Source organism: Xenopus laevis, chromosome 4L, assembly GCF_017654675.1.
Source record: "Xenopus laevis strain J_2021 chromosome 4L, Xenopus_laevis_v10.1, whole genome shotgun sequence".
Lineage (NCBI taxonomy): Eukaryota > Metazoa > Chordata > Amphibia > Anura > Pipidae > Xenopus > Xenopus laevis.
In genome coordinates this window covers 125,582,528-125,606,347 of record NC_054377.1, presented here as the reverse complement: position 1 = coordinate 125,606,347, position 23,820 = coordinate 125,582,528, and the positions used below count along the sequence as shown (strand labels likewise).

Below are 23,820 nucleotides of genomic sequence, written 5' to 3'. Positions count from 1 at the left end.
AATCACCCCAAATATGAAAGCCTAGGGTCCTCTGAACAGTTTTTATGCCAAACATGTATAGGTGTACCCAAACACGTGACATATAGGGGCCCTAAAATGAAGACCCCCCCCATATGGTCTGTCATTTCAGGTACTGCAAAATCAACACATTTACCTTGTTTTGGGGGGGGCAAAAGTAGAAAAAAGTAAGTTCACCCAAGAAAACCATATATTTTCGGAAAGTACACATTCCCACGAATCTAAATTGGGTATGCATGTCTTTGTACTCCAAAGTACAATGCCGCAAATCATTCCTAAATTTGGGGATTTTGGTGACATTTCCAAAAATCACCTCAAAATTTCCAACCTGCAGCATCATATTTCCCACATACTTTTAGGTATCAAGATAAATCACCCCAAATATGAAAGCCTAGGGTCCTCTGAACAGTTTGATGCCCAATATGTATAGGTGTACCCAAGCACGTGGCATATAGGGGCCCCAAAAGGAAGACCCCCATATGGTCTGTCAATTCAGATACTGCAAAATCAACACATTTACATCGTTTTGGGGGGGGCAAAGGCAGAAAAAAGTAATTTCAACCCAGAAAACCATATATTTTCGGAAAGTACACATTCCGACGAATCTAAATTGGGTATGGATGTCTTTGTACTCCAAAGTACCAAGCCGCAAACCATTCCTAAATTTGATGATTTTGGCGACATTTCCAAAAATCACCTCAAAATTTCTACCCTGCAGCATCGTATAAGCCACATACTTTTAGGTATCAAGAGATATCACCCCAAATATGAAAGCCTAGGGTCCTCTGAACAGTTTGATGCCCAATATGTATAGGTGTACCCAAGCACGTGGCATATAGGGCCCCAAAAGGAAGGCCCCCATATGGTCTGTCATTTCAGGTACTGCAAAATCAACACATTTACATAGTTTTGGGGGGGGGCAAAGGTAGAAAAAAGTATGTTCGCCCCAGAAAACCATATATTTTTGGAAATTACACATTCCCGCGAATCCAAATTGGGTATGCATGTCTTTGTACTCCAAAGTACCAAGTCGCAAGCCTTTCCTAAATTTGGCGATAAAAGCAACGGTTTTTACATTTCTGAAAATCGCCTAAAAATATTGCAATTGGCCGCATTTATCTCACCCAACTTCTTACATACAATTGTAAAACACCATAAATACTGATGCCAAGGGTCTACTGAACAGTTTTATGCCCCAATATGCATTGATATACCAAGGCAGCTGGCATGTGCGGACCCCAAATGTAAATAGTGAATATGAGTTTTCTCTGCTGCCGATTCGCCTTCTGTAAACATAGACCATTGACTTCATATTATGTGCCTCAAGACCCTCCTAACAGCAAAGACCCCCCAAAACCATATGTTTTTGGAAAGTACACATTCTGACGAAAACAACCAAGATAAAGACGTCTTTCTACAGCAAAGTACCAAACTGCAAAACTTTTATAAACATAGAGATTTTTACATTTCTGAAAATCGCCTAAAAATGTTGAAGTATGCCACATTTATCTCACACAATGTTTTACGTACAAAGAAAAATCACCCCAAATATGGACATCAGAGGTCTACTGAATAGTTTGATGCCCAATATGTATAGATTTACCAAAGTATATGGTGTGTACGGCCGCAAATGAAAAATGTGCATATGAATTTTCACACTGGCCAACTAAGCTGCTGAAAAGAGAACCCCAACTGTGCGTTATGTGCCGTAAGACCCCCAAACTGTAAAAAGACCCCAGAAAACCATATATTTTGGAAAGCATATATTCTGACGGATCAATCTAAGTAAAATAATATACCAAAGCACCAAACAGCAAAACTATACTAAAGATACATAAGGAACAATAATCCAGGGATAAAATTGCAATAAAACCACAAAAATTGTGCAAATCAATGAAATAACAAAATAACTGCACCGACAGCATAATTAGTGGCCGAAATCGATTATCCAATAGTCACGCTGCTGAAATAAACAGTTTTTATGGGTAAAAAAAACACAAATTGGTGAAATGAAAAAGTAAAAAAAATAAAATGTGTATACATGTGTGTACACTTCCAAGAATTGTGTGACAGTGTATAAGTGTGTATAAGTGTGTATATAAGTCCATATAAGTGTATATAAATGCATATAAGTGCATATAAGTGGAAAATGAAAAATTAAAAAAAACGTTTTTTTTTTTTTTTTTTTTTTACTACTAAAATATGTGTGTATGTGTGTATAAGGTAGGTAGGTGTATGCAAGTGTGTAAAATAAAGGGCACTTACCGTTTTTGGCTGATCTAAGAGCTGGAGAAGAGAGATCTGCAGAGTTACAGCAAGCAGGAAGTGTGTGGGCGTCGCTGGAACACGAGGTGAGCAGGAGGAAGCAGAGCAGCAAGGCAGACACGCGATTTGCTGTGTCTGCCTCTTTTAGGTCGGCCCTGCGACAATCCAGTCGCAGGACCGACATGACAGCCCCCCAGCCTCGTTGCCCAGGGGGCTGTCAATGCTGCTAAACCTCTGCAGAGGCGGCTAAAGCCGCTGATGCAGAGTACAGCATGTAAAACTGCAAGCACGTACAATGTACGTGCTTGGCAGTTAAAGCCCTTGCCTGCCAGAACGTACGGTGTACGTGCTTGGCAGGCAAAGGGTTAAAGAAGAAAGTCCTTTTTACTTGGGGGCACCAAAAGTTAGGCACCCCTAAGTGATCACATTTACTTACCTGAAACCCCGGGCTGGCGCACCTATCAGGAGAAAACTGCACCCAGGATTTCTCCCAGCGAGCACCACAGACGCATGCGCAGTAGAATGAAATAGTTGGCTTTTTCATTAAAGTTCAGCTTTTTGCTCTACTGCGCATGTGCAGCCGCCAGAAGAAAGAAGAACCCAGAAGACAATCGTTCCGTGGTGCTCACTGGAAGAATCCAGGGCCGGTGCAGTTTTCTCTTGATAGGTGCATTGGCCCAGGGTTTCAGATAAGTAAATGCCATCACTTGGGGATGCCTAACTTTTGGCACCCCCAAGTATAACAAGACTTTACTTCTCCTTTAAGGCCCCCATACACAAACAGATATAAACTGCTGACAGATTAAGTCAGAAGCTTATTGGGCAGTGTATGGGGCCCTCAGACGGGCTTCCAAAAATCGGATCAAGGACTGCATTGGTTCATTGATGCGGTCCTCAAATTGACCGCCCCTATTCTCCTCGTTGTGATGCAATCATTGGGCCCTACCTCAAGGTGGACATATCGGGGAGAGATCTACTTGTTTGGCAATCTCCGTATGTATGGAACAAGAAAGTGCAGCCAGGTCTGAAAACTTTTTGGCTTGATTATGTATAAACGGGTATAGGACCATGCTTGGGACCTGGGGTTTTCTGCATAATGGGTTTGGATCTCCATGCCTTAAATCTGCTAAGAATAATTTAAACATTAATTAAGCCCAATAGAATTGTTTTGCACCTAATAAGTCATCATATATCTTAGTTGGGATCAAATACATGGTTCTGTTTTATAATTACAGAGAAAAAAGAAAATCCTTTTTTAAAATTTCAATTATTTGTTTAAAATGGAGTCTATGGATGGAGATTGCCTTCCCATAAGTCATCATACAATATATAAACTGTACATAAGTGGGACACTATTAAATCCTTTGTGTACACAGTAGGAACATGTGAATAGAGGGTTTGACAATATTTATTCCAGAGTTAAAGTGAGAACACTGCAGAAAGGGATCACTAGAGGTAATGCCAGACACTGAGATTTTACCAGACATTGAAACTACAATTTACTTGCAAGATTTATTCGTTAGTTTTAATAATCCAAACCCATCAGATAATGAGGCAATATAGGTTTTCTGACAGCGTAAGAGTTAATGGTAGCTCTGGGTTTGGCATTAGTACAGGGTCTCGGCTCAGTGAATCCTTTTTCCGGTGGGTTGTGGAGTCCTCATTCCAAAGTACTGACCTTGCACAGTTGGAGAATGACCTGATCATACACAAGAACCCTATATAAACATCATCATTTATATCCCACAGTGCACAGCAAGCATTTGGAGACATGCAGCTAGGTAACCAATTAAAAGGATTTGACGAAGCAAAGATGATTTAGGTGGTATCCCCCAGATGAGGGCTCTTGCATATACCTGGCACCCTGCAGCTGTGGTTACAGTAAAAGTTAAAAAAAAAAAGTTTAAATATTTGCCTCTATCTGGTATGTATCAAATGACCTGCTTGCAAAAGACAGCTTATACATGCTTTTTAATAATAGTAATAATTATATTCACAGTCTTCTACTGTATGGCTTTATAGTGCCAATTTTCAAATATTGACAGCACCAGTCATGGATTTCTTTGCTTAAAATGCCTTTATTGAGACATGGGCTCAGATCCCGATACACCAAGCATATCGGGGTCTGAGCCCATGTCTCAATAAAGGCATTTTAAGCAAAAAAATCCATGACTGGTGCTGTCAATATTTGAAAATTGTGAGTGAACGGATACATGGTGGAAACCGTTGTACGTGCCCCAGGCTCTAAGAATTGGGAGGCTACAGGTGCTGACTAAGAAACCTGCTTGGCTTTATAGTGCCATCAACTGCCCAACTTTTGCCTTGAAAGCACCAATATGACTTCTAAAATACCTCTTGAAACGCCCATTGTCCAGCAGACTCTGCAGTAGGTCATTCTAGTGGATGAATTATGGCACTTAGCCCCCTCCTGGCTATAAAAGGTTTATATGCTTATATTATTACAAAGAGGATTACTTACTTCTCAATGCAGCAAGGCCAAGAGCCTAAAGCTTACCCTACCCCCATAGGGTACCCTCATTTATTTAAATAGAGTAACATCCCACTTAATTCAAATCCCTGAAATGCCCTCAGTCCTTGGTTACAATGAGGGTGTCAATGTCTGACAGATGGGTGACACCCACTCACTTAACCCCTCCCCCCGCTCTAACCCCATCAAAGAGAGTCGGGTGAAGAGACACACTAGAGAGGGCAGTAAGCAAGAGAGTGATGACTGGCAGCTGTCACTCCCATCTCTCCTCTCTCACAAAAGCATTTTTAAGAGCTGGGAGATTTAGGGGATTTTGCAAAAGTGATGGATGAACTGATAAACCCAAACTGTGACCCATGACCATTCCAGGGTGCCGACACTCCTTGGGGCCAGATAAGAAGTGGAAAAAAAATCCTTATGTAATATAACAGTGGTAATTGTAGTGGGTTAGTCTTCATATAAAATGCCTACAAATCTCCTATTTCTTATATGCTCTATACTACTGACCTAGTCCATGCTAAACCCAGTTGTAGAAGACACCTCCAAGAATATTGTATGTGACCTCCTATACATCGCACATAAGCAACTATCTGCATCAGACTTTCTTTTCATTTATCATATGTTTTAAAAAAAAAAACCCTCCTCTTCCAAGATCGGATCTTTAAGCCTCTTCAATATGAACACAGGCAGTGGGACCCAAGCTGTGGGCCCTAATCCTATTTGAAGTCACTAGTGGTTAGGTTTGCGGTCGCTGATCATGCTCGGGCAAGTTCATTTTCTTGATTAAACCTGCTTATGTATTTTAAATGGTGACAGACGTCTACTCAAAAGCTCTGCAATTATTCCCATCTATTTATTTACATTGCTTTGATATATTACACAGTGCTTTAAATAGAATGATATTTAATCAGTCATTAGAGCCAGCAGAGCCTACAGGCTAATTTCCCTTGCACAGACACACACATATATATTAGGGTCAGTTTCATCAGAACTCAATTAACCTACTGGTATGTTTTTTGAATTGTGGTAGGAAACCAAAGAAGCAAGAGGAAACTAAACAAACATAGGAAAAGAAAAATACAGCAACAGTGTCATTGTTAAAATCAAACCCAAGACCCAATTTAAAATTTTTTAAAGGGCAAGCTGAATTTCAAATACTGATAACATAGGAACACCTAGGGGTACAACAGATAAAAATGCCACAAATTGGTTTCCCAGAGTGTTAGTAAGGGTTTAGCTAACAATACTCCTAATTACTATTTGCCTTAAACTAGCTATCAATAGAGAAAAGATGTTTATATGCAGGAGGTTATTATCTAAGACACACATGAACTGTTACCCTGAAAGCTCTAAAGGTGGCCATACACGGATAGATCCTCTCGTTTGGCGATGTCGCCAAACGAGCGGATCTCCCTCCGATATGCCCACCTTGAGGTGGGCAATATCGGGCTGATCCGATCGTGGGCCCTAGGGCCCAACGATCGGATCCTTCACGTTCGCAAACGGGCGGTCGGATCGCGGGACCGCATCAACGAACAGATGCGGCCGCGATCCGACGGGATTTTTAACCCCATCCGATCGAGATCTGGCCGACTTTCGGCCAGATCTCGATCAGGGAAGCCCGTCGGGGGCCCCCACACACAGGCCAATAAACTGCCGACTCGGTCTGTCGGCAGCTTTTATCGGCCCGTGTATGGCCACCTTTAAAATGTGAAAATCTGAAATCTGAAAATCTGAAAATGTGAATCTGGTAAAGTGGGCTGAGAAGGCCTCCCTGGATCACTGAGCAGTGCTGAATATCCAGGGATTTAGCAGAAGGCTCGCACAGACATATGTTATTCAGCTAATCTGCCATAAATCTTGTAGCGTAATTGCGGGTCCTGCTGTGGGCAACAGAAATGGGCTAAGCAGGACTCTGGACCAAGCTGGGAAACAAATATCATCAATCCCAACTAAATGGTTCTAGGAGTCATTTAATTTTGTGTTAGCAAACACAAAATAATTTAAGTCAAGGGTCACAATATCCAAGCTCCATTGAGCGCACCAGTGTCTATTTCATCAGCTATATGTAAAGTAAACACCATATTCTTTTGGTTATCGACTTGGTGCAAGAGTCGATGCTTCTATTAAGCAATAGGGGGTATAAGAGATAACCCAGCTCTGATGTGTCATAACATACAGTATAGACCTAGCATACAACAATTTATATCACAGTGCCAGTCCTATAAAATAAATTACTGAAAGAGTTATTCGCTTTACAAATGAGCAACCGAATCATGAAGCAAAATTACTTATGCCATTGCAATGACAATATATCCTTGGATGCCAGTGGAAGAGCAACTGGCATGGTTACTTGCCTTGCTCAACATGAGTTATATATATATATATACATATATATACATATATATATATATATATATATATATATATATATATATATATATATATATATATATATATATATATATATACAGTAGTTCCCCAAGATTGACGCACTCCAGGACTTCATAATGCAGTTTAGAAAAGAAAATTTATTTTCAACATTTCGGTCCCATTCTGGGCCTTTCTTAAGACAGATGTCTTACAATATGGGGGTTATTTATCAATTATTTATAAGTTCGAGTTTTAGAGGTTTGTGAGGGTTTTTTTTATCCCTCGAATAAACTCACAACACAAATGGTTTCTAATTTAAAAAAAACCTTGAATGGAAAAAACTCAGATCAGTGAATTTGGGGTGAGAAACCTGAAAACTCGTATTAATCGAGTTTTCCGCAGAAAAAAACTTGAATCACTCGATTTAATCGAGTTTTCCAGCGAAATCCACCTAAAAAAAACCCCCCCAACATCATGAAAGCTATTAACATCTTCAAATGGTTGAAGGGACCTCAGCCACTGACTTCTACATGACCTCCACAGGTTTCAGTTGGGGTGTTTTCTGATTTGAGCTATTTCCATCTTCGGGGTATAAAAAGTCTCAAAAAATTCAAGTTTTTTTTATAAACTCCTGAAAAATTTGTTTGTTTTTTTTCAACCTGAAAACTACCCTCGAAAAACTCGAATTTTTCAGGAAAACACAACTCGGTCTTAGATATATAACCCCATACTGAATATAGCTGTATATAGAAGTATATTGCCTCCTTAAAGAAATTAATTATGATCCACAGCCAGACTGGAAGGGAAAAGGTTAACCAAATGTGATTTGGGCCCCTCTGAAATCAGTGTGCCAAGAAAACCCATTACATCCTGTTTGTGTCAATTAGCTTCTAATTATGGTCTTGTAATGCTCGAGAGATAATTAACATGTAAATGACATTACAGTGTTTATAGTCAATAAACTCTCACTGGGGCATCGCTTGGCGCAGAGAATTACCTGAGACTGGCTAAACAGTAGCGTGTGCCAGATAGGAAGACAGGCGAGAAATGAGATGGATAAAAAGAGATCCACCTTCATGGGGCTACGTCATAATAAAGTGGTACAGATGTGTTTCTATTCAGTGCTGGGATTAAAGAAAGAGGAACACTGAGCCATACAAGTGCTGTTATATAGGGAATAATAAAGTCCAGTGAGTCATGTGACAAATTACATCACCAAACACCAATTATAACGGATGACATCACTAATCACAGTTAATAAGGATATATTTTACAGGGTAAACATGGTTCTTGTTTACCAAACCAACACCCATTAGCAGTTAGTTCTATGTTTGGAGTTTCAGTACAAAATGAGTTGTAAGACTGCTGGTTGTAAATCTGTGATATATACAGTGAAATATTGTATGTTTAATCTATTGTATGTTCTTGTACTCAAGGAGCTTCTTTGGATCTAGAGCACAGATACCCCTCCTGTCCTAGGGAGGGAATATATATAGAAAAGCAAATGCAAGATGTGTGTGTTGGGGGGGGCTGAAAGACTGGGAGAAAATACATAATGAAAATATATTTTTTTTTTCTGCAACGGAGAAAAAATAATACAGAGAAAGCTACATGTACAGCAAAGTCTAGGTGAAATGATATTGTTTTGTACAGGTATGGGACCTGTTATCCAAAATGCTCGGGACCTGGTGTTTTCCGGATAATGGATCTTTCCATAATTTGGATCTTCAAACCTTAAGTCTACTAGAAAATCATGTAAACATTACATAAACCCAATAGGAGGGGTTTGCTTCCAATAAGGATTTATATCTTAGTTGGGATCAAGTACAAGCTACTGTTTTATTATTACAGAGAAAAAGGAAGTCATTTTTAAGAATTTGATTAAAATGAAGTCTATGGGAGACAGCCTGCCTGTAATTCAGAGCTTTCTGGATAACAGGTTTCCGGATAATGTATCTCATACCTGTACAGAGATATTCCTCCTTATATGAGTGTGAGACAGCATGAAGAGCATAAGAGAACAATGGAGGGGGAGACGCTTAATTTGCCTAATATCAGGTTAGGGAAGCTGGTGAGCCACAGGCAGCTCTTAGTGGGAGAGAGAAAGAGCCAAGATTGGCAGATAATTATAACTGCTCGTACTGCGGCTGTCAGGGGACCCCCTACACTCAGTCATTACTAGAAAGTGAGAGACAGAGAAAAGGGATGGGGAAGAGCAAAGGAAACATTGAAGAAAAGAGGGACAAAGGGTTATAAGGGAGAAATATTCTGGATGAATTAAAGAAAGAATGTAGCGAGTAGGGATGTAGCGAACGTCGGAAAAAAAGTTCGCGAACATATTCGCGAACTTGCGCAAAAACGCGAGCGGTTCGCGAACGGTTCGCGAACCCCATAGACTTCAATGGGAAGGCGAACTTTAACATCTAGAAAAGACATTTCTGGCCAGAAAAATGATTTTAAAGTTGTTTAAAGGGTGCAACGACCTGGACAGTGGCATGCCAGAGGGGGATCAAGGGCAAAAATGTATCTGAAAAATCTGCCTGTGTGTGCTTGGAAGAGATAGTGTAGGGGGAGAGCTGTTAGTGATTTCAGGGACAGATGATAGTAAGTTTGCTGGCTAGTAATCTGCTTGATACTGCTCTGTATTGGAGGGACAGAAGTCTGCAGGGATTTGAGGGACATTTTAGCTTAGGTAGCTTTGCTGGCTAGTAATCTACTGTTCTCTTTAAACAACTGCCATACGTTGACCTTGTAGGCATTGTTTGCCCAGTTTTTTTGGACGCAGCCACTGAAGCACAGTTGCCAGAAAAAATATGCCATATAAATGCTGAAAATAGTCATTTTTCGCCATACGTTGACCTTGTAGACATTGTTTGCCCAGTTTTTTTGGACGCAGCCACTGAAGCACAGTTGCCAGAAAAATTATGCCATATAAATGCTGAAAATATAAATTTTTTTGGTTGCAGCCACTGAAGCACAGAGGCCAGAAAAATTATGCCATATAAATGCAGAAAATATGCATTTTTTTGGTCGCAGCCACTGAAGCACAGTTGACAGAAAAATTATGCCATATAAATGCTGAAAATATAAACTTTTTTGGTTGCAGCCACTGAAGCACAGAGGCCAGAAAAATTATGCCATATAAATGCAGAAAACATGCATTTTTTTGGTCGCAGCCACTGAAGCACAGTTGACAGAAAAATTATGCCATATAAATGCTGAAAATATAAATTTTTTTGGTTGCAGCCACTGAAGCACAGAGGCCAGAAAAATTATGCCATATAAATGCAGAAAATATGCATTTTTTTGGTCGCAGCCACTGAAGCACAGTTGCCAGAAAAAATATGCCATATAAATGCTGAAAATAGTCATTTTTTGCCATATACGTTGAGTCAACGTATGGCAAAAAATGACTATTTTCAGCATTTATATGGCATATTTTTTCTGGCCTCTGTGCTTCAGTGGCTGCGGCCAAAAAAACTGGGCAAACAATGCCTACAAGGTCAACGTCGTTGACCTTGTAGGCATTGTTTGCCCAGTTTTTTTGGCCGCAGCCACTGAAGCACAGAGGCCAGAAAAAATATGCCATATAAATGCTGAAAATAGTCATTTTTTTGGTCGCAGCCACTGAAGCACAGTTGCCAGAAAAATTATGCCATATAAATGCTGAAAATATAAATTTTTTTGGTTGCAGCCACTGAAGCACAGAGGCCAGAAAAATTATGCCATATAAATGCAGAAAATATGCATTTTTTTGGTTGCAGCCACTGAAGCACAGAGGCCAGAAAAATTATGCCATATAAATGCAGAAAATATGCATTTTTTTGGATGCAGCCACTGAAGCACAGTTGCCAGAAAAAATATGCCATATAAATGCTGAAAATAGTCATTTTTTGCCATACGTTGACCTTGTAGACATTGTTTGCCCAGTTTTTTTGGTTGCAGCCACTGAAGCACAGAGGCCAGAAAAAATTAAACCAGTAGGGTTTGCACCCTAGTTTGTAACGGTGGCGGAGGGAGGAGGAGGACGCTAAAGGACAGCTGTGTGTGGAGTCATGAGGCTTGAAGAGAAGGACAGCTGCATAGAAGTCAGAACAAGTCTTCCGGCGTGCAGTAACCCTCCGAGATCCACCCCTCATTCATTTTAATAAAGGTCAGGTAATCGACACTTTTGTGACCTAGGCGAGTTCTCTTCTCAGTTACAATCCCTCCTGCTGCACTGAAGGTCCTTTCTGAGAGCACACTTGAGGCTGGGCAAGACAAGAGGTTCATGGCAAATTGTGACAGCTCTGGCCACAGATCAAGCCTGCGCACCCAGTAGTCCAGGGGTTCATCGCTCCTCAGAGTGTCGATATCTGCAGTTAATGCCAGGTAGTCCGCTACCTGCCGGTCGAGGCGTTCTTTGAGGGTGGATCCAGAAGGGTTGTGGCGCTGCCTTGGACAGAAAAACATTTGCATGTCTGACGTTACAGACTGGCCAAAGGGCTTTGTCCTTGCAGGTGTGCTCGTGGCAGGATTACTGGCACCTCTGCCCCTGGAATGTTGATGAGTTCCTGAAGTGACATCACCCTTAAAAGCATTGTACAACATGTTTTGCAGGCTGGTTTGTAAATGCCGCATCTTTTCGGACTTGTGGTATGTTGGTAACATTTCTGACACTTTATGCTTGTACCGAGGGTCTAGTAGCGTTGCGACCCAGTACAGGTCCTTCTCCTTAAGCCTCTTGATACGGGGGTCCTTCAACAGGCATGACAGTATGAAAGACCCCATTCTCACAAGGTTGGATGCAGAGCTATCCATCTCCGCTTCCTCATTATCAAGGACTGCATCATCCACGGTCTCCTCCCCCCAGCCACGTACAAGACCAGGGGTCCCCAAAAGGTCACCACTAGCCCCCTGGGAAGCCTGCTCCTGTTGGTCCTCCTCCTCCTCCTCCACAAAGCCACCTTCCTCCTCTGACTCCACTTCTGGCACCTCTCCCTGCGTTGCAGCAGGTGCCTGGGTTCGTTCTGGTGATTCCGACCAGAAATCGTGCGCTTCCAGCTCCTCGTCACGCTGGTCTACAGCCTCATCTGCCACTCGTCGCACAGCACGCTCCAGGAAGAAAGTGAAGGGTATTAGGTCGCTGATGGTGCCTTCGGTGCGACTGACCATATTTGTCACCTCTTCAAAAGGTCGCATGAGCCTGCAGGCATCGCGCATAAGCACCCAGTAACGGGGGAAAAAAATCCCCAGCTGTGCAGATCCAGTCCTACCACCCAGTTCAAAAAGGTACTCGTTGACGGCCCTTTGTTGTTGCAGCAGACGTTCCAACATAAGGAGCGTTGAATTCCAGCGAGTCTGGCTGTCAGAAATCAAACGCCTGACTGGCATGTTGTAGCGCTGCTGAATGTCAGCAAGGCGTGCCATGGCTGTGTAGGAACGTCTGAAATGGGCCGACACCTTTCTGGACTGGGTGAGAACGTCCTGGAATCCTGGGTACTTGGAGACAAAACGTTGGACTATTAAATTTAACACATGTGCCATGCAGGGCACATGTGTTAAATTGCCTAGTCTCAACGCTGCCAACAGATTGCTTCCATTGTCACACACCACTTTTCCGATCTGCAGTTGGTGTGGGGTCAGCCACCGATCGGCCTGTGACTGCAGAGATGACAGGAGTACAGATCCGGTATGGTTTTTGCTTTCCAGGCACGTCATCCCCAAGACAGCGTGACAACGGCGTACCTGGCACGTCGAATAGCCTAGGGGGAGCTGGGGGTGCACAGGTGTGGAGGAGGAGAAGGAGGACCCAGCAGCAGAGTAAGAAGAAGAAGAAGACGAGGTAGAGAGCGATGGAGGAGTAGAGGTGGTGGCAGAACCGCGTGCAATCCGTGGCGGTGACACCAACTCCACTGTTGTTGTTGAGCTACCCATTCCCTGCTTCCCAGCCATTACCAAGTTCACCCAGTGGGCAGTGTAGGTGACATACCTGCCCTGACCATGCTTGGAGGACCATGCGTCAGTAGTCATATGGACCTTTGGCCCAACACTAAGTGACAGAGATGCGGTAACTTGGCTCTGCACATGTTGGTACAGGTGTGGTATTCCCTTTTTAGAAAAAAAATTGCGGCTGGGTACCTTCCACTGCGGTGTCCCAATTGCTACAAATTTGCGGAAGGCCTCAGAGTCCACCAGCTGGTATGGTAAAAGCTGGCGGGCTAAGAGTGCAGACAAGCCAGCTGTCAGACGCCGGGCAAGGGGGTGACAGTCAGACATTGGCTTCTTACGCTCAAACATGGCCTTCACAGAAACTTGGCTGGTGGCAGATGACTGGGAATGGGAACAGGTGGTCAAGGTGGAAGGCGGAGTGGAGGGTGGTTCAGACGGGTCAAGGAGAGCAGAGGTAGAGCAGTAAGATGCTGGACCAGAAGGAGTGTGGCTTTTAGTTTGCCTGTTGCCTTTGAGGTGTTGCTCCCAAAGTGCTTTGTGCTTGCCGCTCATGTGCCTTCGCATAGAAGTTGTACCTATGTGGCTGTTGGGCTTACCAAGGCTCAGTTTCTGACTGCACTCATTGCAAATTACAATGCTTTTGTCAGAGGCACACACATTAAAAAAATCCCACACTGCTGACTTTTTGGAAGTGTGCGATCTGGCGGTAACAGTAGAAGTTGGCGGCATTGGCGGCAATGGCGGGTGCGTTGGCCGGCTGAACACAGGTGCCGATACATGTTGTTGCCCTACTGATCCCTGCGGGCTGTCCTCCCTGCTTCTTCTAAGTCTTATTCTCCTACTGCCTCTCTGACTCTCCGTCTCTCCATCTGAACTACCCTCCTCTTGCTCTCTTCTACTAGGCACCCACAAAACATCAATCTCCTCATCATCATTCTCCTCAGATGCATCAATTTCTTCTGACACATCACAGAAGGAAGCAGCAGCGGGGACCTCCTCCTCATCACTCATTATGTCCATCTCTATCGTGTTCTCTGCCAGAATTAAATCTGGTGTAAGGTCCTCATCTCCTTCATCTTCTTCTGGCAATAATGGTTGCGCATTACTCAGTTCAAGAAACTCATTGGAAAATAACTCCTCTGACCCCAGTGAAGAAGGGGCACCGGTGGTGGAGGAAGTGTTACGTGGGGTGGCCATAGCAGTGGAGGATGAGGAGGATGTTGTGGTAAAGTTAGAAACGGTAGAGGATGGGGTGTGCTGTGTAAGCCAGTCAACTACCTCTTCAGCATTTTGGGAGTTCAGGGTCATTGGCTTTTTAAAACTGGGCAATTTGCTAGGGCCACAGGATTGCATAGCAGCACGGCCCCTAGCACGGCCTCTGCGTGGCGGCCTGCCTTTGCCTGGCATTATTTTTAAAAAAACAACAACAACAACAAAAACTCAGTTGGTTTTTCTGGAAACGATAATACACACAGCTAGATGGCGGGTTGAAGAAAACACTGTGCAAATAATGCCTACAAAGTCAACGTATACACTACTACAGCGGTGGATACGGATTACGTAAAATATATGAATGCTGCTTGAAAAAAAGTAACTCAAGTGGTTTTTCTAGAGACGATAATATTATCAATATTTAGACAAAATGTGAACAAGGTCACACAGCTCGATGGCGGGTTGAAGAAAACAGTGTGCAAATAATGCCTACAAGGCCAACGTATACACTACTACAGCGGTGGATACGGATTACGTAAAATATATGAATGCTGCTTGAAAAAAGTGACTCCGGTGTTTTTTCTGGAGACGGTAATATTATGGATATTTAGACAGAATGGGAACAAGGTCACACAGCTCGATGGCGGGTTGAAGAAAACAGTGTGCAAATAATGCCTACAAGGTCAACGTATACACTACTACAGCGGTGGATACGGATTACGTAAAATATATGAATGCTGCTTGAAAAAAAGTAACTCAAGTGGTTTTTCTAGAGACGATAATATTATCAATATTTAGACAAAATGTGAACAAGGTCACACAGCTCGATGGCGGGTTGAAGAAAACAGTGTGCAAATAATGCCTACAAGGCCAACGTATACACTACTACAGCGGTGGATACGGATTACGTAAAATATATGAATGCTGCTTGAAAAAAGTGACTCCGGTGTTTTTTCTGGAGACGGTAATATTATGGATATTTAGACAGAATGGGAACAAGGTCACACAGCTCGATGGCGGGTTGAAGAAAACAGTGTGCAAATAATGCCTACAAGGTCAACGTATACACTACTACAGCGGTGGATACGGATTACGTAAAATATATGAATGCTGCTTGAAAAAAGTGACTCCGGTGTTTTTTCTGGAGACGGTAATATTATGGATATTTAGACAGAATGGGAACAAGGTCACACAGCTCGATGGCGGGTTGAAGAAAACAGTGTGCAAATAATGCCTACAAGGTCAACGTATACACTACTACAGCGGTGGATACGGATTACGTAAAATATATGAATGCTGCTTGAAAAAAAGTAACTCAAGTGGTTTTTCTAGAGACGATAATATTATCAATATTTAGACAAAATGTGAACAAGCTCACACAGCTCGATGGCGGGTTGAAGAAAACACTGTGCAAATAATGCCTACAAGGCCAACGTATACACTACTACAGCGGTGGATACGGATTACGTAAAATATATGAATGCTGCTTGAAAAAAGTGACTCCGGTGTTTTTTCTGGAGACGGTAATATTATGGATATTTAGACAGAATGGGAACAAGGTCACACAGCTCGATGGCGGGTTGAAGAAAACAGTGTGCAAATAATGCCTACAAGGCCAACGTATACACTACTACAGCGGTGGATACGGATTACGTAAAATATATGAATGCTGCTTGAAAAAAGTGACTCCGGTGTTTTTTCTGGAGACGGTAATATTATGGATATTTAGACAGAATGGGAACAAGGTCACACAGCTCGATGGCGGGTTGAAGAAAACAGTGTGCAAATAATGCCTACAAGGTCAACGTATACACTACTACAGCGGTGGATACGGATTACGTAAAATATATGAATGCTGCTTGAAAAAAAGTAACTCAAGTGGTTTTTCTAGAGACGATAATATTATCAATATTTAGACAAAATGTGAACAAGCTCACACAGCTCGATGGCGGGTTGAAGAAAACACTGTGCAAATAATGCCTACAAGGCCAACGTATACACTACTACAGCGGTGGATACGGATTACGTAAAATATATGAATGCTGCTTGAAAAAAGTGACTCCGGTGTTTTTTCTGGAGACGGTAATATTATGGATATTTAGACAGAATGGGAACAAGGTCACACAGCTCGATGGCGGGTTGAAGAAAACAGTGTGCAAATAATGCCTACAAGGCCAACGTATACACTACTACAGCGGTGGATACGGATTACGTAAAATATATGAATGCTGCTTGAAAAAAGTGACTCCGGTGTTTTTCTGGAGACGGTAATATTATGGATATTTAGACAGAATGGGAACAAGGTCACACAGCTCGATGGCGGGTTGAAGAAAACAGTGTGCAAATAATGCCTACAAGGCCAACGTATACACTACTACAGCGGTGGATACGGATTACGTAAAATATATGAATGCTGCTTGAAAAAAGTGACTCCGGTGTTTTTTCTGGAGACGGTAATATTATGGATATTTAGACAGAATGGGAACAAGGTCACACAGCTCGATGGCGGGTTGAAGAAAACAGTGTGCAAATAATGCCTACAGGGCAAATAATGCCTAAAAGGTCAACTTATACACTACTACAGCGGTAGTAAAATAAAAAAAAGTAAAATAAAAAAAAAATGAATATTAAAAAAAAAAATTAAAGTTGGTGCTGCTGAACTACTAGGAGCAGCAGATTAGCACACCAGTCCCACTCCCCAACACTGCTAGACTAATAGCACTGGGCTCTTATAGTAGTAGTAGTAGTAGTAGTAGTAGTAAAACAACAAAAAAATAAATAAAAGCAGTCCTTACAAGGACTACTGTTATTGCAGCAGTCAGCAGATGAGATCAGAAGCAGGACAGCTGCCCACAGCAGCTACATACAGAGCACTGCAGTAGAAGGTAGATTACTAGCCAGCAAAGCTACCTAAGCTTAAATGTCCCTCAAACCCCTGCAGACTTCTGTCCCTCCAATAACAGAGCAGTATCAAAACGATTACTAGCCAGCAAACTTTCAACTGTCCCTGAAATCACTAACAGGCAGCAGCTCTCTCCCTACACTATCTCTTCAGCACACACAGGCAGAGTGAAAAAACGCTGCAGGGCTTCGGTTTTTATAGGGAAGGGGAGTGGTCCAGGGGAGAGCTTCCTGATTGGCTGCCATGTACCTGCTGGTCTGGGGTGAGAGGGCAAAAAAAAGCGCCAACAATGGCGAACCCAAAATGGCGAACGTCGCGCGACGTTCGCGAACTTCCGGCGAGCGCGAACACCCGATGTTCGCGCGAACAAGTTCGCCGGCGAACAGTTCGCGACATCTCTAGTAGCGAGGGAGTCAATGAGCAGAGAAGAAGAACTGAGACTAAATAAGATAGTGAACTGGGTGTCATTTGCATCTGCTAGAGAAGGGATGGCTAGTGGGTGAGACAAGATATACACTTCAATTGCATGAGATTCATTTGGAACAGCGAGCAGCTATATATGTCACATGTAAGGGAAGCAGGTTAACAGTTCACTTTCAAGTTAACTTTTAGTATGTTACAGAATGGCTAATTCTAAGAAACTTTTCAATTGGTCTTCACTTTTTCTTTTGTAAGTTTTTTGTTTTTTTAATTATCTGCCTTATTTTTCTGACTCTTTCCAGCTTTCAAATGGGGGTCAATGACCCCATCTAAAAAACTAAGGCTCTGTAAGGCTAGAAATGTATTGTTATTGCTAATTTTTATTACTCATCTTTCTATTCAGGCTTCTCCTTTTCATATTCCAGTCTCTTATTCAAATCAATGTATAGTTGTTAGGGTAATTTGGACCCTATCAACCTGACTGCTGAAATTGCAAACTGGAGAGCTGCTGATTAAAAACCTAAATGACTCAAAACCCACAAATAGTAAAAAATGAAAACCAATTGCAAATTGTCTCAGAATATCACTCTCTACATCATACGAAAAGTTAATTTAAGGGTGGTGGCACACGCTCAGATTCTGCAGGATGGCACTTGGACCGCTTCATTACCTGAAGTTGCCTCACGAGGAAACTTCGGACGACTTTGAAAAGCCATCCCGCTGCTGAGTCACATTCTAGTTGGCGAGAAGGGAAGGCATTTCAGGGAGATTAGTCGCCCGAAGAAGAGGAAATTTGTAGCTGGACGACTAAATCTCCCTCAATCACTATGTGTGCCACCACCCTAAAGGTGAACAACCCCTGTAACACTCAAAATAAGCCCTGAAATTTCAAGCATACCCAATTCCATTATCCACAGTTCTATGCATCTGGCCCTCTCCTAAGGCTAAGGCCACACTAGGCGATAGCGCCGCGATTTGACTCGCGGCGACTTTTCGCCGTGACTTTTAAGCCGCAATCTCTGGGGAAACTTTTGCGCTGGCGTCTATGGGGAATCGCGAAAAATCGCCAGCGTAAAAACACACGCGGCGATCTTTTTTCTATTGTCGCTCGAAATCGCCTAGCGAGGCAATTTCGAGCGACAGTAGAGAAAAGATCGCCGCGTGTGTTTTTACGCTGGCGATTTTTCGCGATTCCCCGTAGACGCCAGCGCAAAAGTTTCCCCAGCGATTGCGGCTTAAAAGTCGCGGCGAAAAGTCGCCGCGAGTCAAATCGCGGCGCTATCGCCTAGTGTGGCCTTAGCCTAAACAGGTACCACAGACCGGCCCAAAACTGTTTGTAACGACTGCAAAGACCTACTACACAAGGAGGGTTTATTGTTAGAGCAAATGAGTGTCAGGACTTATCAGTGATGCCATTTTGGAACACATTATTTTGTTTCTCTCTGCCTTACCTCGAAAAGATAGTTGTATGCGTGGAGTGGGCGGCGCTGAGTCCCTGGCGAAGGTGGAGCATAAGGCCTGCAGGACACACAGCCACAGGATTGGTTCCCGGGCTGGCATGGCGGGAACGCAGAAGGACACCCAGGGATCCTGTCGTAAATAAAGAATTCTCATTAATTATTTATCAGCTTTAAAGGCAAGTTTAGATAAAAATGATGAAAGGACTGTTACTATGTGTTGCTCTATATGCCCATGTGGGCCATGGTCCCAAATATGTTTCCTTATAATCACTATTTAACTATGTCAGTAATGATGTTGTTTTTCAATCGCACCAGGACTTTCCATTCCTCATCCATGGCATGCAGATATAGTTGTCAACCTCAGACTCCGCAGTTTTTAACTTCTGTGTAAACATTTTAATTATTTACATCTTGGCTTCTATAAAAAAAATACTACCTGCCCAACGTTCCCTCTAAGGTGTGCGCTCGTGCACGAATTTTGAAGCCATCACACACAACAAATTGTGGCATGCACTAAGAATTTTGTGTTACTTCTGACAGTTTTTAAAACGTGCCCACAAAAGTTTAAAATGCACGCACAAAAGCATTTTATTGCTCATATAGCTGACAAGGAATTAGAGGGAACATTGTACCTTTCCTAACTCTAATAATAGACTTGATTTCCAGTGGCTAAAAAGGGCAGAGGCGCTCAGATTCGGGAAGTCTTAGTCACCCAACGATAAACCGCCTCTTATTCAGGGCGACTAATCTTCCCGAGCTGCCTCCTGCCAGCTAGAATCTAAATTGACGGCGGGATGGCACTCACATTGAATCGTACCATCATCCCGCCGCCAATTTACATTCTAGCTGAAGGGAAGGCAGTTCAGGGAGATTAGTCGCCCCGAAGAAGAGGAGATTTGTAGCTGGGCGACTAATCTCCCCGAATCTGAACGTGTGTCTCTGCCCTAAGGGGTCATGAGTAGCTCAGTTGTCATAGATTCCCGTCTGTCTGGTAATGTTTTCAGTATATGGTGCCCAATATTGTAATCATTGTGCATGGCCAAAAAGACTATCGATCTAGTCGTTTGGAAAACTGAATGATTAGCTAGCTTGAAAGGGGACTCCTCAATGGACCCTTCGATTGTAGAAATCCCACTGAACAACATTGTTACATACCTTAACGAAACAGCATTGGGGTAAAATGGCCACAGCATTTATTCACATTTTATCCAACAAATAGGACCTTGCCAGCTTCACCCCAAGAAATAATAGTAGCCTTTTTTATATTCCTTTCTCTTCCACCCATGTCTGCAGCAGTAGTATGACTATGTAACTTCATCTCAAAATCCTTTGCTAATAAATATTGGTAAAATCCTTAGCACGTTATCTTTTTGTGATGTTTTGTAACCCTAAGGAAAGCCCGATTTCTGATGACTTGCCGGCTCGGCTGCTGAATGACTTATTGATATTATATGGTGCATTAGAAGAAAGTTGACATTTTTGCTGCACGTGGAAAAATTGCAGATACAAGTCTGTAGTTATTTCCATGTTTGTTTACATTTAGAAATAGTTTTATAAAAACCTTCTTAATTTGGTAAACCAAACTTTATCTAGTTTGTTTAAGTTGAGGTGGGTTAGAGGGATCCAATAAGGCCTGCACTATGAAATACTATATACGTATATATATATATATATAAAAAGTCTTATATATTAATGTTTTTGTAAAACTCCTTGCTCGCTACACTGAGGGGCCCATTTATTAACAAATTTATCTGGTCAAGGGGAAAACTCGAATTTTTCGTGGGGAAAAAGAACCTCAAATTTTTAGAGATTTATTATACCCCAAAGCTGCTAAAAATCCGAATCCAAAAATACTTCATCTCAAACCTGTTGAGGTCATGTAGAAGTCGATGGCAGATGTCTATAAAGTTGTTTCGTCCACTAATCCAAAAAAGTTGCGTTTTCGCAGAGATAATTGAATAAAGTCGAGTATTCGTAGCGCTAATCGTACGATAAGAATTGACGCTACATTTTGTCGTGCAGTTTTTCCACTCCGCCTTTTCTGAGAAAAATATGGATAAATGAATTTAAAAAAAAAATTGTGGAAGGGAGTTTGGTCGACTGTTTTAATAAAAAAAATTACATTAATCAGAGTTTTAGTAAATAACCCATTTATGATTGCCTTTACTTAACTAGAGAATGACCCTGATTTAGGAAAGTTGTATTTGGATGTGTGGATTTTGAAGGGGTAATTGCCTACATGTGTCATAACCATGGAAAGACTTTTTTTTTCTCAGAGTGTTTTGTTTTCTTTGGGAAAAGTTGCCAAAAAGACTAGAAAATTTCCTTTGTACTGTTATCCTACATTTTATCTCGTTATTTTTATTTTTTTTTAATGCAAAATGCTGTATCAAAATTGTGTTGGATAAGATAATAATATTCCCAAACTTTAAAGCGGTTGAACAATCATTAAAAAATGGATTCAACTGAACTCCCAGTTTTGACTTCGTTCTTTTTAAAAAGCTTTTGTATTTTGTCCAGTTTGATTTAATAATTTCTAAGGAAAGAGCTTTTCTGTTTCTAACTTAATTTAATGGGCTGCTGCTTACATGTCGATATCATCACTTCTTTGTGTCACTTGTTCTTTCATAATAATTCTCATGTATTGTTCCTTTTCTCTGCCAACTATTCTGCCATTGCTTCTTTCTTTTTGTGTCACTGAAAGGTTCTTTCTATTTCCTGGCAAAAGTGCATTCACATATGACTATGTTTAAAGGGGGAATTTTCCTGGCTTGGCTCTGTATTCAAACTGTGGCATCAAAATGCAACATAACAGCTAGAAAATCGAGCATGTAGACTTCCCTCTGTCTTACTCCAACGGTTTGCTGTAATGATCTGTTATTCATCACACAGCATAGTTGCAGTTAATAGACAAATCCCAGAGGGAAGAACTGCATGTAGCAGGGTCGCAATTTTGAGCAGTTTCCCAATGTTTGATTTGGCTTCCTCGAGAACAGGCCACGTGGTTACTAAGAGTGACAGAAATCAGCCAAAACAAAAACAAACAAAGTCTGCTTCTCCGAAGCTCTTTATAACCCTTTCACCCTCTGCTTCCCTTCCTTCTCTTATCTATGAAAGAGGAATTCCCTGGTGAGAAAGTAAGAGGAATTATGCTTCATATTTAGGATGCCCTACTGAGATTGTTATTACTGGGCAGAAATCGAATGCGTTGCAAAGCAAATGTACCAGTTAAAACTATTAACATATTTAGCCAAAACTATATTTAGGGAAATAAACCTGGTTCTTATATTTTGTATCAATAAAAATGGTTGGAACAGTTTAAAAGAAAAGAGTTGGAAAAAAGCATGGACATGCAAAGATAAGGGGCAGATTTACTAAAGGGTGAATTTTCACCATCGACCACTTCGCACACATCGCACCACTTCGCAAGGCGCAAATTCATTACCACTACGCTAATTCGCTAAAATGTGAAGTTGCATCCTGGGCGCGAACGCTGCCGATTTTTCGCAAGCAATACTTCTTCAGTGTGAGCATTTCACAATGAAGATTCGCTAGTGCTTGTTTATGCCTAGCCAAAAGTCGCTAGTGATCTTACGGTGATCTTACGCTTAGGTCAATTTGAATAGGGTGGGTACATTAAAGCTGTATGGACGTCTATTATAGATGTTGGTGCAAATGCTTGAAGTGGCCACTTTTTATAACAAATGTCCAAGGAACCTTAATAAAGACAAAAGAGATCATATAATGCCCTAGACATGAGCCCACTGTAAAATGAATGTTCCATGGCCCTCAAATGTCTTAGGAAAAATGTTAATCCAAAAAACTTCAAGTAAAAAAAAGGAAAAATTGCCAGTGTTTTTTCAACTTTAATGCAATTTTGGCAGACAGGATAAGATGTAAGTGACGTAAGATTGAAGAAGATCTAACTTCATTTTAGCAGTTCGCCTGGTCTGAGTTGGTGAAGTCAACTCTGGCAGAAGAGGTAACGTTCAGTAAAATCAGCACTTTAGTGAATTTGCGGAGCAACGTCTGAGCGAAAAGTATGAACAAACGCTAGCGATGGTCTCTTTCGCTAGTGAATTGTCATCTGTGCTTGTTAGTGAATTGGCGATGTTTCTGTGGATGGGATTTCTGGTGAAAAGTCTCTAGCGTTAGCCACTTTGTCCTTTAGTAAATCTGCCCCAAAGTGTTTAACGAAAGATGACAGATTGTATAGTGAGAATTGGAGTGCAATGGGTTTGGAAAAAGAGCCTGAAATTTACATGCAGGAAGACATTTAGATATTTAGATATTTAGAAAACAAATAGAATTGTGATATGTTCGAGGTGACGTGACAAAGTACAAGAGGAGAGGCAGAAGAGAAGTAGAGGACATAGTCTCACAGAGATTGGGGAAGAGACATGTCACAATGATGCTGAATGATACATAATTAGGAAACAACAGTCAAACAGAAGGGCTAAAAAGACAATGAAGAAATAGGAAATGGGCACCAAGAGTGAAGCAGAATGAGAATTTCTGTATTAATTTACAATTAGAACACAGATTTCCTTGCTTTATATGTTTTATGCCAAAGTAAGGTCTTACAATCCTTCATATACAACATTCTGCCCAAAGAGCATGCAAGCAAATAGAGTACCTTCAATCTCTGCTTTGTTTCTTCTTGTACATTTAAATATTTTCTAAAATACTATAAAACTGCTGGTTATTGTGTAAAGGTTCTTTGTCTCCTGTCCTGCTTGTAGCTATACTGC

At 41.7% G+C, this 23,820-nt stretch overlaps 1 protein-coding gene across 3 annotated transcripts in view; it reads right to left on the bottom strand.

Moving 5' to 3' along the window:
* sema3f.L (semaphorin 3F L homeolog) overlaps positions 1 to 23,820 on the bottom strand; it is an 89,073-nt gene that overhangs the window by 48,249 nt on the left and 17,004 nt on the right. For all 3 annotated transcript variants that reach the window (XM_018258960.2, XM_041590773.1, XM_018258958.2), the window contains exon 2: positions 19,061 to 19,199. In XM_018258960.2, the coding sequence (XP_018114449.1) occupies positions 19,061 to 19,169 (109 nt within the window). In that variant the 5' untranslated portion in view covers positions 19,170 to 19,199. The remainder of the gene's footprint in view (positions 1 to 19,060; positions 19,200 to 23,820) is intronic.